General features: G+C 40.9%; 1 protein-coding gene across 2 annotated transcripts in view; it reads right to left on the reverse strand.

Annotated features, from left to right (window-relative positions):
• The window catches only part of CLIP4 (CAP-Gly domain containing linker protein family member 4), a 49,500-nt gene that overhangs the window by 31,585 nt on the left and 2,215 nt on the right, over window positions 1–15,700 (reverse strand). For both annotated transcript variants that reach the window (XM_075204383.1, XM_075204384.1), the window contains exons 2-6: window positions 11,234–11,387; window positions 8,851–8,990; window positions 6,888–6,981; window positions 4,874–5,035; window positions 1,098–1,216 (exon numbers count right to left, since the gene is read on the reverse strand). In XM_075204383.1, the coding sequence (XP_075060484.1) occupies window positions 1,098–1,216; window positions 4,874–5,035; window positions 6,888–6,981; window positions 8,851–8,990; window positions 11,234–11,372 (654 nt within the window). In that variant the 5' untranslated portion in view covers window positions 11,373–11,387. The remainder of the gene's footprint in view (window positions 1–1,097; window positions 1,217–4,873; window positions 5,036–6,887; window positions 6,982–8,850; window positions 8,991–11,233; window positions 11,388–15,700) is intronic.

Here is a 15,700-nt window from a genome sequence, read left to right on the forward strand (position 1 = left end):
AATTACTGGGCACATTCTGTCCTGCTTTGGATGGGGGCTCACGGGGAAGGAAAGCCGCTATTCATTAAGGAGACGGGGGTTATTTTCAAAAATAACTTTGGGGGGGGGGGGGTGACGTGGGTGAGCATGGAGTGTTGTACCTGCTTATATCCTGCAAATCAGCCTGTTTCCAGGGAAGGAGCAAAGAGGATCGGCCTGGCTTGTACACTTGTATTGTTGGATCCCGGGCCTTGGTGCGAGGGGCTACTGACAGCCCAAAACACCGCAGGGGGCAGTGGCTAGAGGACACTGCTGTACTGTACCCTGGCGATGAGTGGAGTTACAAATATAAAGTGTCCTCCTCAGCGGAGATCAATCTATCAATACATTCAGCAATTCTCCTTTGTGTCGTCAGTGCCCAAAACACATCCAGGGGCTGTGACATAGATCACACGGTCCTGACACTCTCAGTCCCTGGCACTAACCCAGCACTAGTTGGCACCAGCCTCTTGTTGTGGTTTGAAAGGACACAATTCCATTTCATTTATCCTGCCAGGATGGGCCACAACTGTAAATTGCAATTAGGATTTTCCTGCCGCTCTTCTATTAATACTAAAATACACCGAAAGTGGAAAAAGCATTTCTGCAAGCCCTTTCTTTAAGGGACTCTGTTCTTGGTGATTAATTAAATAATTTGATTAAATTATGGTTATTTCAGAATGCCACAAGTGAAAACCTCACAGCAGCAGAATATAACATATTAAGGGGCGATTCAATTAGCGGGAGGTTCTGTAGTAGAATCATGCATTGTTTCCACGTGAACTTCGCTCATTTTGCACCTCATGCAAAAATGAGTGATATCATTACCTTAATTGCCTTTATTCTGCATAAATCTAATGAGCGAGGCGACTGCTGAACCTTGCGGCTAAATTAACCACATAGTAGACCTTTGCACCTATGCAAATACTTAACCCTGTACTAGTGAAGGGATGATCCTAAAATATCTCTGGAGAACAGATCAAGCTGGATGCCTAGTTTTGCGCTGGGATCTGTAAATCGGCAGAATAAAGATTGTATGTTGTTTCCCTGGCAGAGACTGGCAAATTTACACCTCTTACCCTAAAGGCGGGATTGGCTCCATACTCCAGCAGAGCCTTCACCGCTCCCTGGCACAGGTTTGAAGCTGCGATGTGCAGAGCAGTCCCAAAATCAAAGTCACTGCAGGTGGCGTCCACGTCTGAAAGAGACAGAACCGTCACAGCGGGCTGAAGGGCAATGAACTGCGAGCGAAATGTCACTTATCTCCTCACAAAGGAAAACACAACATTAGTTCCTTACAGGAAATCATAGCGGGAGACATAACTGGTCACAGCAGCCGCCCGCATATAGCTTTCCTCTCCAAAACACAATCACTTCGAGCTAAACATTGTAACACGCAAACAGAATACCTACAATCTCTGAGCGTTCCAGAGCGACGGAACCGGCGGGGTATGGTCAAATATACAGAGGCTAGAAAAAGTATTCACGCCCATTAGCATTTTACACTTTATATATTTTCCTACATCATGGAACCAAAATGGATTTATTTGGAAATTCTTAACACTGAAGGCACAAAACACTGTGTAATGTCAACTACTAAGATAACTTAAATAAACAGTAATTCTTTTGATTCAACCAATTCATCTCCGAACACAATGTGAACTCAACCTGTGTTTTAAAAAAAAAACAAAAAAAAAAAAAAACCTTGCACATACGGACATCCGTATTGGAAGTTCAAGCAGATCTCAAGATACGTTTCCATTTGAATCTGGGTATAAGTATCATAGGCAAACCAAGGGAGGTTTCCTAGTGCCTGGAAACCCCCCCCCGGCCTGGGGTACCGTATGATTGAGGTGGCTGGACCCTGCCCTGGGACCAGCCACTTTGCAGATTGTGTGCAGATCGTTTCTTTCTGCACTGTTCACAGCCATCTCTCCCCAACAAGTATTGAAAGCAGCAAGAACAGGCAGGAGAGAGGACAGTCTGTCAATTGTGCTGACACACTCAGTCAGGACTTTGCCTGACTATAGGGACAGTTGGGAGGTATGTCCCGCTTCACAGAGCTCTGCTCAAAAAGGGAGAGCTGTGTGCCCCTAACAGTAGTGCATGCAGCATTGTCCGTGTATATGATGGGGATAGGAAGTGTTGGAGAGCAGGCAAGCACCGTCTAAAATTATAGCAATGCCCTGAAGCATGCTGGCCACGCCCACTACATGTAGTCATTACTATCAGTCGGCACTTACACCTGCCTTGTAGCTGGTGCAAGTGATACAGCTAAAAAACATGTACCAGAGAGATGACCTGAACTTGCATCGGGCGAACAAATATACGCTTGACCTTGTCACGTCCCTAAAATACACTGCCTACGTCTGTCCGCCCCCTCCCTCCCCCGTTCCACCCTTCAAGTTGCAGACAGAAGTGTCATTTACACTCAGAAATGAACCGCTGCACTTGTGTCCACTGACGTCAAGTCAGTTTCTGAGCAAACACAGAGCAATTTCACGCAAGATACGGCACAGAAACGGGACTTACGTCCGAAGATGAATCAGGTCCTAAATGTTTTTCTAAATCACAAAAACATTAAAACAGAAAATTACTGATTACATAAGTATTCGCCCACCCCTTGCTTTAATACTTGGTAGAAGCCCCTTCAGCTCTTATTAGAGATGAGAGTGGATTGGTGACTGCATTCCTCTCCGCAATAGGTTGGATGAGTAAACTTGGTGAGCAGCTATAGGTGATAAATGAATATTTGTCTCCTATAATTAATGGTAGGATGAGGTGTATGGAGAGCGGGATCCAGCAGGATGATCGCAAAAGAGAGCTCCCATAAGGACTAGATGTAGAAGTAACGGTCTTTATGTTTAATGTAATAGGAGCAGGAGACAAAAAGATTAGAGTTGGGTCAGAAACTAATGATGGGGGGGCGCTCTAAATGGGACATCCATAGGAGTCACACTTTGGTGAAGTTCATTGTTCAGTTGTGTACAATGCTCGTCATAAGCTTCATACCGTAAACCGGTGGATAATAAGTGAGGAGGGGGGAGGAATGTCAGTAACCTTCCAGGCAAAGCGGTTCATATTTAGCCGATTCATCTATACAGGTATTACGTGATGTTAGGAGCCGCGGGGGTTGGAGTAAATTATATTGAAAGAGTCCAGGAATGGGACCGCGTGATGGTCCGTCAGATCTCTGACCTCCTCAAAACAGTGTTAGGCTAGGAAGCTAGGGCCCGCTACCAGGTGGCTTATAGAGACCCTACTTGGGGACCCAACAGTGATTTAAAGCTCCGGGAGGGGAGCAGAGAATCTTTAGGGGGGGTGGAGTCATGTAACATTTATATGCACTCTTTTGAAAGTGGCACAATAATTAATGCTATAGGTTTATTTTATGAGGTTTATACATTCAAACAACATGAGCAATGGTAATAAAACAAGGTAACGAGATGCTATCTATGTGAGTTATGACCAGCTTATTATATAGCGACAGATCACTCAGTAGTTTAATTGAAGTCTTTTCTATATAAATACTTTGCGGTACGTTAGGCTCAGTTTGGTTTTAATATTGTAGTAAATATAAAAGTAATAGTGAGGTTACTCTGTCCTTGTTGGCTCATAAGAGTTCATTTTGCGGGTGGGCAGGCCGCAGGCGAGATTGAGCAATGACTGGAGCTCCGTGGGTTGTCTACGTGGTGAGACGACAGTAGAGGCTTCGGGCCTGGACCTGCTGGTGGTTGGAGGCAGGTTGGGATTCGGCTCAGTGATCTGTAAGGGGCCTGTGGCTTCAGCCGAAGGAACAGGTAAAGGATTAGTTACAGAGGAGGATAACATCAGATAGCCGGAGTGTCTTGAGTAGGAGGAGCCCAGCCATGCGGGGGTTGATGATAGATAGCTTACAGGTTCTGAGTGCGGTAGATAATTGGGCGGCCTAGGAGCTTTGGAGAGACACTAAGTTGGTCTGGATGATACATAAGAAAAAAATGTGCGCAGCAAGTTCATTTTGCCGTTTTTAAGAACGTCAGGTCGGGGTAATGCTCAGGTCAGTGTAAGGATCGCGCACTGGAGTCTGAATAGTTTTGCGTCTACAAAAGCACAATTAACCCATTGTAGTACTTAAAGTGAGAGTGTTAAAAAAATGTAAAAGTCTAATAAATTGCATGTAAAATCAATCTGCGAGGAATGTTTTTTATTCTCTATGCACATTTATGTACATGTGTTCCTAGGCATACAATATCCATGTGTGTTTTTATGTCTTAATACATATATTTCTATAAATAATTTTTAACATACTTTTACAAAGGGAATACTTTCTGACAATTGCATTTGGAAAGACACCTCACGGATTTGTAGGAAATGAACAAGATTTTATATATTTTTTTAATACTATCACTGTAATATTTTGCTCTATATAGCCATGTACTACAATGAGTTAATGGTTAACTAAAAAAAAAAAATGGAATATTAAAAGTCCTGAAAACCTTCTTATATTCTTCCCCTGGTGGGTGCTTTTCAATAATCTTTAAATTTTCATCGGATTTACTTTACATGTTATTTTATCTTCATGATGAAGCTCTTTGGCAATACATTAACTAACTGGGGGGGGTCTTTCTTTTTATTTGTAATTAAGAAACAGCTTTAGTTTTTATTATTATTATCTGGGAGAATATTTTGTGTCGATCAGTGGTAAAAGTTCCAGAATAAAACCATTCTGATTCCATAATGGGAGAAAATAAAACGTGAACAATGTAATAGAGGGTGAATGATTTGTATAACTGCTGTTTACGTCCCAGAATTAGCTTCTTTAAGCGGTTTCCCAACCACTGACACAGGCTCCGTTAATTGCGGCACTTCTCACCTTTAGGATTTGAGGCCTTCAGGATTACATGTATTATTTCAGGAACATCAAAGTAGGCCGCATAGTGGAGAGCGTTCATGTTCGTCCAGCGGCTTCGTAAGCTTAAATCTGCGCCAATGTCAATCAGGTAAGAGGCAAACTTGGTAGCAGTTCCCACATCCCCTGTGTGAGAGAATCACATTTACCTGTAAGAAGGGGGTCATCAAACATTGCTTTCTGTTACTTCAGCAGCATTATATAACTACATGTCTGCACGGCTTCTTGTCTAATACTGTGTATGCCCCGACAGGTATGGAGAGGAATGTACGGTCTATTTATTTACTTTATAGCCACAAAGTAACAAGATTATACATATAGCATTTAAATCAATACAACTGAAACAGATCCCTAAAGGTGATTCTTTGTATTTATAAAACGCCAATATACTTTGCAGCTCAACAGTGACCACAACGTACATCGATATGAATAAGTGTTCTGGTTAGTTGAATTGAGCAATAAGGACCTGGACGATACCTGGTGAACGTTATTTTGTTTTGTGTTATAAGGGTGGTCTTGGTCAATACAACTGGCCCTACACTCCATATGGCAGATGGACCCCCGCTGTTATCGCACCGCACACTGCTCATTTTTCCTACAGCATAAAACACAAGACCAGACTCCGCCCACTGCGCTCCAACAGAGCTATGGACAGAAAGAGTTCTCCAGAAACGTGAGCTATGGTTAGACTTTAGGAAACAAAAGTAGGGTGAACGTATTAAAAAGTAGTCCTGCGGCATTATTTATTTCCATGCTCTTGTTTACAAGTCTTTTAGGGGGAGGGAGCTGTTAACCTGTTTGATGAAAGTGTTAAAAACTGTATCATGCTTATGACACGATCCCTGCGCCAGAGGTGCCCCCTGCCCCATACCAGCATGGAAGAACATATGATCAATGATCTGGGAGTGGAACGTTACCTCCTCTGAGCTCAGGACGCTGCAGTGTACGAGTAGGTGAAGACCAGGGGAGGGGATTAGTATGAGGGGGAAGAGGTAAATAGGGCAGGACCGTACAGTACCAAGGACAAGCAGAAGACGTCTGGGGGCTGGGAGATGGATACAGTGGCTGCAGTAGGTGGTAACAGACTGTGGATCACTATCGTGTCTGCAAGAGACACTAGTGGAATGGGGCAACTATGGACATGTCAGAGACCAGTGCGAGCACCTGCTCTAGTCATCACCAAGACCTGAGCAGTGAAATAACAACCTCAGAATAACTGCAAGAAGAGCACTTGCTGAAGGGTAACCGGTACTAGATTACCAGCCGTTCCTGAAACTTCCAAATGATTAATATCCTCCAGGACACCAACAATACCATCTATGGGGGCCTACAGCCAACGCACCAACTGCTCTCTCTACACAAAAAAGTTAGTGACCGCTGAGAGAGCCGGGAACTGGGGAACGGAGTCTGGATCTCTGAATGGGACTGAATTATTATTGCATTTATTTTTATTGTTGTTGTTATAATGCACCAACTCGCAGGTACGGAGATTGATAAAATTGTTGAAAAATCAAACTCCTTGACCAATTGGGGGATTTTTTCTTTAAGACCTAAACATTCATTTAAAGGGATTTCCACCTTCACACGCTTTAAATTATTAGCTTGCACATGTCCTACTGCAATTTTTTACAAATTGCATTGCTTTAACTTTCTAAATTCGTTCTGTGCTTTTCCACCTTAATGAAAACAAGTGATTTATTTTTGTTGCCCTGCGACCGCTGTCTAGATGCATTGTATGCTTTCAGAGACTACAGAACATCTATGGCATACAATATAAATCACTCTGCCTGCTGATACTAGGACATGGATGAAAGGCATAGAACAGAAGTAGAAAGCAAACAAGTTATTTAGTAAAAATTTCAGGAAGACACATCCAAACCAAAGCGAAGTAATCTGAAGGTGGACAACCTCCTCAGGTGTCACCTGTAGATAGTCAGTGATAAATCCTGAGAACAGTTTATGCTGCAGACATCCTCACCGATGCCCTGAGCCCCGGATTTGCAGGTGTAATGCAGTAGGGTCATGTCTGTCAGTCCGTCCCGATCATTGACGTTACATCCTCTCTTCAAGATCTGAAACACAACAGATGTTTAAATGAACGATTACGGAGAGACACCCCCTTCAGCTAGTGTTACACACATCTAAGAATCTCACACACTGTGGTATATTGGGGAGAGATAAATTATTTACCTTCTATTCATATGAAAACACAGTTAGTTTTCACTTTCCTGTCCTGTATACATAGGATATTGTCTGATGAAAGTGACATACAGCCAGAGAAACGCGTCGGGTTGCAATTTGATCCAGGAATATATGCTTTCTTACTACCTGCTTTCTTTTGGTATCAAGGTGTGATCACTTATTAAGGTCACGGGCTACCTTCCTTAACAAATAAAACAATGGCTGTAACTTGGAATAACTCTGTATCGCGAGTGGGAGAGCGCCATCCGGACTTCAGATTGCTAAATATTCGAGGTCACGTATTATTATTTGTTATTTAACAAAGAGTGCGGATATATTTTGCCTTAAGTACTTGCTGCATTTTTCCCGCTGAGTAGACGCTTTATATGGTCAAGTTCTGCATTTTAAAATTGGTGGAGTCATTACTGGGGTCCAGTTCGGCTCCATATTATTAGTATTGTGACTGACATACTTTTTTAATTGGATAAGTGCAACTGGGCTGATGTTTTCAATGATTTATATTGTCTAAAAAGTGCAAGTCTGTTCACAAACAATATAAAAGGAAGCGTCTTGATATTAGTCTAAGCATTGACCATATTTTTATTATATGTTTTAATATAGTGTTTTAATAAAACTGGCTGGAAAATCTTAGGAACGTTCTATTTAATTTGTGCGTGTTCTGGCTAAACTTATTTAAGGTTCTTTGTTATACACTCTGAGTCTCCCATGGTTTTCATAGCTTTTAGTTTGAACACTAACAAGAAGCAGCATTTGTATATTTATTTCAGGACCATCACCTCTTTAGATCTAATCTTTTATCTTTCTGTATACGTGTACGTGTGTTTCCAGCACCTTCACACATACCGATGTAGTAACGCGATCCTACCATGATGAGCTCAAACGACGAGACATTACAGCAAGGCTTGTCTAAGACTACATAATTATCATGAGTTTGAGCAGTGTGACCAGCAAGCAAATAGTAACGTATATAAAATGTCTTCACTATACTGACTGCTGATATAGGAACTCTTGTTCTTATTCTCCTGCTGATTGAATTACTTAAACCGGGTGCACACCTAGGCAATTATCGTGCTGATCACACAATAAACGCAACCGTTTGGTCAGATATTGCATTAGTAAGTACGTTCCTGTGATCATGCTTTACCATACCAAATCACATGGCATCGTTTCATTTGGTTTTATAAATCACAATCAACGATGGAACGATGTCGGGCAAATGTGGAAGTGTGTACGCACTCACAACCGTCTGTGACTTCTGCCAATAGTTCCTCTATATATCTGAAGAGTGTACGGAGTCACAATCTCTTCAGCAGATGGTTATGAGAGATGAAGATCCCAGGTCTGACAGTAATTTGTGCAGGTGTGTACGTATGAATGGGCTGCTCATCGAGACTTTCAGTCGTTAGTAAAATCGTTGCAGAAATTGCATCTGAAGATTGCATAGATGTGTACTCATTTTAACAGTGTTACCATGACATAGAGGAGTATTTTTCAGTACTTTATATGCATCACTCATTACCTGAAATGTGGAGAGTCACATACTAAGCAACAGCACAATATACCCCTTGGTACAGTGTCACTATAAGATTCTGGCCTCAGCATAAGTCAACTTTAAGACCAAGGCCTCGCAAATTAAACTCTTCTGACCAGATTAACGTGACCTTTCCAATATTTCACACGAATAGCGCTAAACTAGGTTTGGCTTACACTGTGAGAAAATAACTGCCTCATCCGCGTACCTCATTCCCGATCACATCGATGCTCTGCTGAACCTGGGGGACCCATTGCCTTAAGATAGCAAAAAGCTCAGAAACTGTGGTGTTTGGGTCAAACAAAATATCCTGGCAGGAGGCATCGTTCGGGTCAAAAAACGAGAATTCTGTAAAAAGGATAAAAAAAGAAAAGAGGTGAAATATAATTATACGGCTTTAAACACATTCTCAATATGCTCATTATTGAAACGTCCTAGGCAGTGTAATTTATTAATGAAGTATTTCACCCACAACTTTATTGTTTATTTGTGACCATGACCTGTCTTACTAGGAGAAAGGAGCGTTACCTGCATGGGGAAGCCAGCGAAGAATGTTACAGGAATCAGGAACTTCTGGCTCTTCGTTAGCAATTAGTATTACAGTACGCCCAAGCCTGAATTCTCATAGTCAAGCGGAGAGATATTTGTTAAGAATATATTAAAAGTCACTATCACTTCCCCCTTTCAGGTCATTGTATTTAGTTTTCTAAAAGCGAGATCGTCATGTGCAGTGTTGGATAAAATATAGCGGCTTTAAAAACAGTGATAACAAGAACATTCGCTGCACAGGACTATTCTTGCTGAATAGAACTTCAGACATGCCTTCCTCAAATGGTATTAGCTGCTAAACTTAAAACACAATTTTCTTTCCATTTCTCTCATTGAACTCCACCCAAGACTTTTTTTTTTTTTTCTTAAGCTTTGGGTGGAGTTCAAGGAGACTAAACAGAAAACAAATAATGTTGATCTCACTTTCCACGCTTCAGTCTCCAGGGTCTGTGCTCGCTCTAACAATCTCACCCCGTACGCCACCGTCCTCCTCCTGCTTAGACAGATATAGCAGATGCTACCTCTAAAAACTGTCCCCAACCAGATATTTCACACTAACATTCCGTCAGGGGATGGAACCGTCGCTGCGGTATGAATAAGCAAAACAGTTTTTCTGTAGCGTTGTCTGCTATTGACTGTCATAAAGTTCACTGTTGCATACACAATCAGAGGATTACGTTGGTTATTGCCATTCCAGACTTTTGGGACAAATCTACAGACATTGTGATATGGACACGTTGCATCTCAGGTCGAGATCGGGACGACTGCGATCTTAGTTCTCCGTTTACATGCGGTTACATTAGAGAAGGCCTGGAAAAACTGCGGTGCTCCAGGTGTGAAACTACAAGCCCCAGCATGCTTTGTCGATCGATAGAAATCCCATAGTCGGCAGGGCATGCTGGGACTTGTAGTTTCACAACCCTTGGAGAGCCAGAGGTTGGTAAGGTCTGTACTAGAGGCTATCCTAAGCCTCCAAACTCCGAGTGCGCCAGGTTTGCTCTTCAACCAATAATTTACTTTTTAATATACTAGACTACAAGGCCAGCTCTCGTCCGGTATGCATTGTTTCAACTCCGACAAACACTCACTTCTGGCGACTTTCACATCAATTGGAATGATACATGCATTCTAAATGAACAGATTAAAATTGTTTTGGGATATCCTTTGAACTTTGGATTTGTTTTGTTAAGAGACACTCATTTATCCATTAATGTGCTTGCTGGTCTGCAGGTGCAAGATTCAGTCACTGGTACTAATTATTCATTGTATTTTGATTATTGAAGCAGTTTTATTTTTGTCCTTTAAAAAAAATCATTCCGTAAGTAATCAGTTGTCAGTAAGAACTGTTTCTGATTTAAAGTAATTGTATCTGCGAATCGTAAAAAAAACTGTTTTGTCATTTTATTTATTGTCAATGATAACGGGGTGTTCATGTGTCGCCCAGGTGATTATTTTTAAAAAGTTAATTCCTGAATCCATTTAGACATTTTTTTCATAATATTTCTGTGACATGGTGGCACTTTATACATTATATGGATAATATATTAACTTAGAGAAAGATGACGCAACAGAGCAGATAAAACTGTGATCCACTCTTATTGATAAAGGTAAAGATGGAGGAATTAACATTATCAAGCAATGCAAAAGTTTGTGAAACTGAATAATTAAAATATAAAGTTATATAAAGAGAATATTTTATACCTTTTAAGAAAATCAAGATTGTGTGCGAACGTTCTGCAAACTTCTGCACAGTTGTAAATATACAGCTCTATCAAATAGCCGACCAAATACAAATAAAAAAAGTAGTAGCGTAATAAAAATGACTAACTAAACTAAGATAGTTACAAAGTAACTGTGTGTTCATGTGCACATTTCACATGCCAATACCTAGGAGCTATAAACATTGTACGTGCAAAGGGAAAAATATTATTACTGCAACTCAGAGAAGATATGCACTCACTCTGTAGCAAAAGAAAACATTTCTAGCTGTGTCTCTGCAAAGGAAAATATTTATTAATGTCATTAGCACCTGTGAAACTCACCGCAGTCCGATGGCATTGGAGCGGCAGCCACAGAGAATGTGACTGGTCTGCTGGGGTCTGCGTAACAAGCCTGAAAGCTGTGCTCAATGGGCAACGAGGGTCCTTCTAGGTAACTGACTGTTAGATCCTCAATGGTCATTGTCTAGAAGACCACCTGTAAGTGAAAACAAGAAGACCTCAGAAAAGCGCTACATCTAGGGTACGACAGGACCGCAGAGAGTTTGGCCATGACTGTTAGTTATAAAATCATAACAACACAACACCTCAAATATCCATTCCCACCAGCAGCTGTTACATACACTTGTCACCGACCTTATTGTGTTTCAGGAGCGAGCATGGAATCTGGCACAAACCGATGACCCCTGAACCATCCCACTTCCCTTTCAGTTTCCTTATTACATATTTGACCCCGAGTATTATTCTCTTTGCATGTGCAAAACTTGTTTCCAATGGTCATAGTATTTTGCAGAGGCCAAGAAACAACTTGTTAGTGCTATGGTCTTTTAAAGACTTGTGACCAGATTTATATGTTAACTTGATACGATTCTAAATGCAATGCAAAAAAAACTGTTCCCCCACCCCCCCCCCCCCCCCCCCCCAGTTCACCATGGAGAAGGACTGGTAAATTGTGCTGGATACACCGTACAGGGGGCAAGCACAGGAGTAACAGAACCATGACCAGCGAGAGATTGGCACATTAATCTGGTCAGATATTATGCTACCTGCTCTACTGGTTTATCAGAGGAGGAGGAGGGTGTCATTATTTTTCTGTACTTAATATATTCTTACTATACATAGTAAGCCTTCCACAATTACAAGAAAGAAGACACTTGGTGAAACTAGCAGATGCACAAATACTCTCTCAGAATAATAATAATAATAATAATAATAATAATAATAATAATAATAAGAGATAGTACAAGAGTTAAAATCCAGAATGCATGGAAAAGATATAAGTTTGCAGAGGACATCGATGATACATTAGTATGTTTAAGTTACTGTTACCATGTTTATAGACGCTGCTTATGTAGACCATCATTACAGTTTTTCATAATTCATAACCTACCTACTAAACTTAGTAGGGTTCAAATTAAATGTGAGAGCATTGACTGATGGTATGAAATCCCTCTGAATAGCTTCAACTAACGCTCACCGATATAAGGAAACAGGTGGAAATACAGTGGGTACAGAGATTATAGATGGAAACATACTGGGTACAGAGAGATTAGGGTGGAAACTGAATTATACGATACTGAATTTTTGACCCCCACCTTTTTGGGGTTTCTTTTTTTTTTTTTTGAGGGGGTAGGTGGGTGTCTGCTTCTCTTAATACTTTGCGCCTAAGTCTTAAGTGTCTACGTTCCTTGCATTCTTGACAACAACTGCTGGGAATCTATCCCATATCAATTGTTCCTTATTTCACCTTTCAGCTTTCCACCTTCTAAGTTCAATGTGTCCCCTTGTTGTAGAAATTTGTTTGTTTCTTTTTTTTTAAATCTCTGAACACGCTCCATGGGAAAGATCAGTGCCATACACAGGTTAATTTTTAGTGGATATTTCCTTTAAAAGGCTTTATTAGTTATTTTCACATTATCTTTATAAATGGTTAGCAACAGAGACAAATAGAATTTTCTGTATTTCGAGAGTTAATTTGCTGTATACTTGTCATACTGCTTTATTGGTCAAATTCACATGAAATATCAGCTACAATGTATGTAACCACTGTAACTACAACCAACAGTAACTTTCTTCATGTCTAAACCTCATCTGACTGCAATCTGTACATTTTTCAACAAATGTATCTGCAATTTGCCAGAAGCTATTATCACCTGTGATCATGGCTGGCGAAACATTAGAGCAGGTATCGGAACAGGTGCAAGGATATAGGGGAATTGGCGCATACAACAGCAAGCGTATACTGGGCGGCAGATGCCCAAGTCATTGACTAACAAAGTGATGGAAAAAAAAAAAATCACAGTTAAAACAAACAGTAACCATGATCTGAAGGACACCAGCAACAATTCCATCTGCTACATCCAGGGACTCCTCTTCTCTCCTCACTGGACAATGTAACATGCTGAAGATTTCCGTTGTTTATTTACCTAACTCCCCTGTCACTTATTCTCAAATCCCACAATGTCTAACAAAGTGTACTTCTTATTATCCTGCCAATGCATTGTACTTCTTATTATCCTGCCAATGCATTGTACTTCTTATTACCCTGCCATTGCATTGTCCACAGAACTATAATATCTTTACACTACGTCGCTCCTCTATCCTACTCCACTCCCTTCTCATTATCACTCAGGAAGTTCTTTCCTATCTTCATTCCTTAACTGTAATATTCTAAACCAGACACAACATAAAAACTTTCAAAACATACAATCACTTTTTCTACCTGTCTTTCATTCTGCTTCCTGGTAACAGGTGATTTATCACAAAAATCCTCCTTCCACCTCACATCTCCATTACATGATTTTCTGATTCTACGCACTATAGAAATCCAGCAAATCCTCAAACAGATTACCTGGCTCCCATCATGTTCAATATGCTTTAAATCAGGCCTGTCCAACCTGCGGCCCTCCAGGTGTTGTGAAACTACAAGCCCCAGCATGCTTTGCCAGTAGACAACCTGTTGGTAGCTGGAAGGGCATGCTGGGACTTGTAGTTTCACAACATCTGGAGGGCCGCAGGTTGGACAGGCCTGCTTTAAATGTACTCTATTAAATGCGCGCTCTGTTTGCAACACACTAACCTCCAGACAAGCACGACCTCTTCTGTCTTCCCCATCATCTTCTTGGAAGATTTCAACATCCCAATTGATTATCCAGATTCTCCTTATGCCTCCGAACTATTCTCTCTAACCTCTTGGCATCTCAGAGTGGGCTGACTCTTACACTGATTGTGATAGTTACTATCATGACCTTATTTTCTCCAGAATTTGTTCCATTTCTGTTCTCTTTAACAGTCCTTTTTCCTCACTCAGAACAACTGATCTTCTGCAAGATCTTCTCCTTCACTATCAAACTCTATCACGCCTCCTCGTACCCATTTGCTATTCAACACCTCCACTCTGCCCAATATCTACATCTCTCATCCACACTAATTACCTGTTCCCATTCCCGCTTACAAGACCTTTTTGGGTTCCACCCAATCTGAGGAATTCCCTCCCTTGTACAACAAGTCATGCCCTAGCCTCCAAACTTTTAAGCGTTGCCTGAAAATCCACCCCTTCAGGCAAGCTCAGTGGTGGAAGTGGAGGTGTATACGGTGCTATGTCATACTGCTTTGATTGGAAAACTGTCACATTCAATTCACTTACATTCCCATTACATTTTCCATACCGCCACTTCTAAAGTTACACTTCAACCACTGCAAACTTACAAACATCTCAAACTACCCTCTTAAGCTCCCTATGCTATTCTTTCCAACTATCAACCCTCTACAAAGTTCACTCAAACTTACATTTTCCTTCTATAGTCCATCTAACCCCCAAACTAACATTTCTGTGTGACTGGATCATGCAGCCTCTTTAAGTACTTTTTCCCATTGCAATCTGTCTGGACCAATAAGCACTATGCCACTCCTGTTTTCCTATGACATGTAAGCTTACGAGCAGAGCCCAGTAATCTTTTTGTCTGTCTGTCTGTTAATACACAGTATTGTTTTATTACTGTGTTTGCTCCCAATTGTAAACCTCAGTAAATTACAAGCAGGCTACTGTTGAACAAGCTAATGTGGAGACTTTTAGCACAGTTGCACAGGTGCCTATGGTCAGCATTTAATTTAACCAGCCATTGCAGCAGAAACGTTAGCTCTATTTCAAGCTAAAAGTGACTTCCACTCATATAATTAACGAAACATTTACAAAAAAAAAAGAAGGTAAATGCATCAATTAAAAAGAAAAGAAAAACAACAAAAACTAATGGTGACCTAACACAGTATACATATAAAATAGAGGAGCGTACTTAGTACAAATGGGATAATGATAGACATAGCATAATATTCCAGCATTGTGACAATTAGTATATGTGAAGAACAGACGGGTGATAATGGGATGCCGTACTGAAAAATGAGATCATCTCAGTGGAGGTTGGGAAGAATTAATCATACCACTGATATAACCTATTACAGCATTATCCAGATGTCTACATGATTACTCAGTGTATGAAGCAGAAACAGTGTATGTACGATCCGATATAACGCTACATCCATAGCGGTATATCCAAACATAGATCCCAAAAATCAGAAGCTCAGGTCTAATTGTCTCAGACAACAATAAGAAAATACAGCATTTGTTTTTATACCATCCCCGAGTTATCAACTTAAAAATTATTTATAAAATGCAGTGGCTTAGTGGTTAGCACTTCTGCCTCACAGAACTGGGGTCATGAGTTCAATTCCTGACCATGGCCTTATCTGTGTGGAGTTTGTATGTTCTCCCCGTGTTTGCGTGGGTTTCCTCCG

Source organism: Mixophyes fleayi, chromosome 3 (assembly GCF_038048845.1).
Source record: "Mixophyes fleayi isolate aMixFle1 chromosome 3, aMixFle1.hap1, whole genome shotgun sequence".
Classification (NCBI taxonomy): Eukaryota; Metazoa; Chordata; class Amphibia; order Anura; family Limnodynastidae; genus Mixophyes; species Mixophyes fleayi.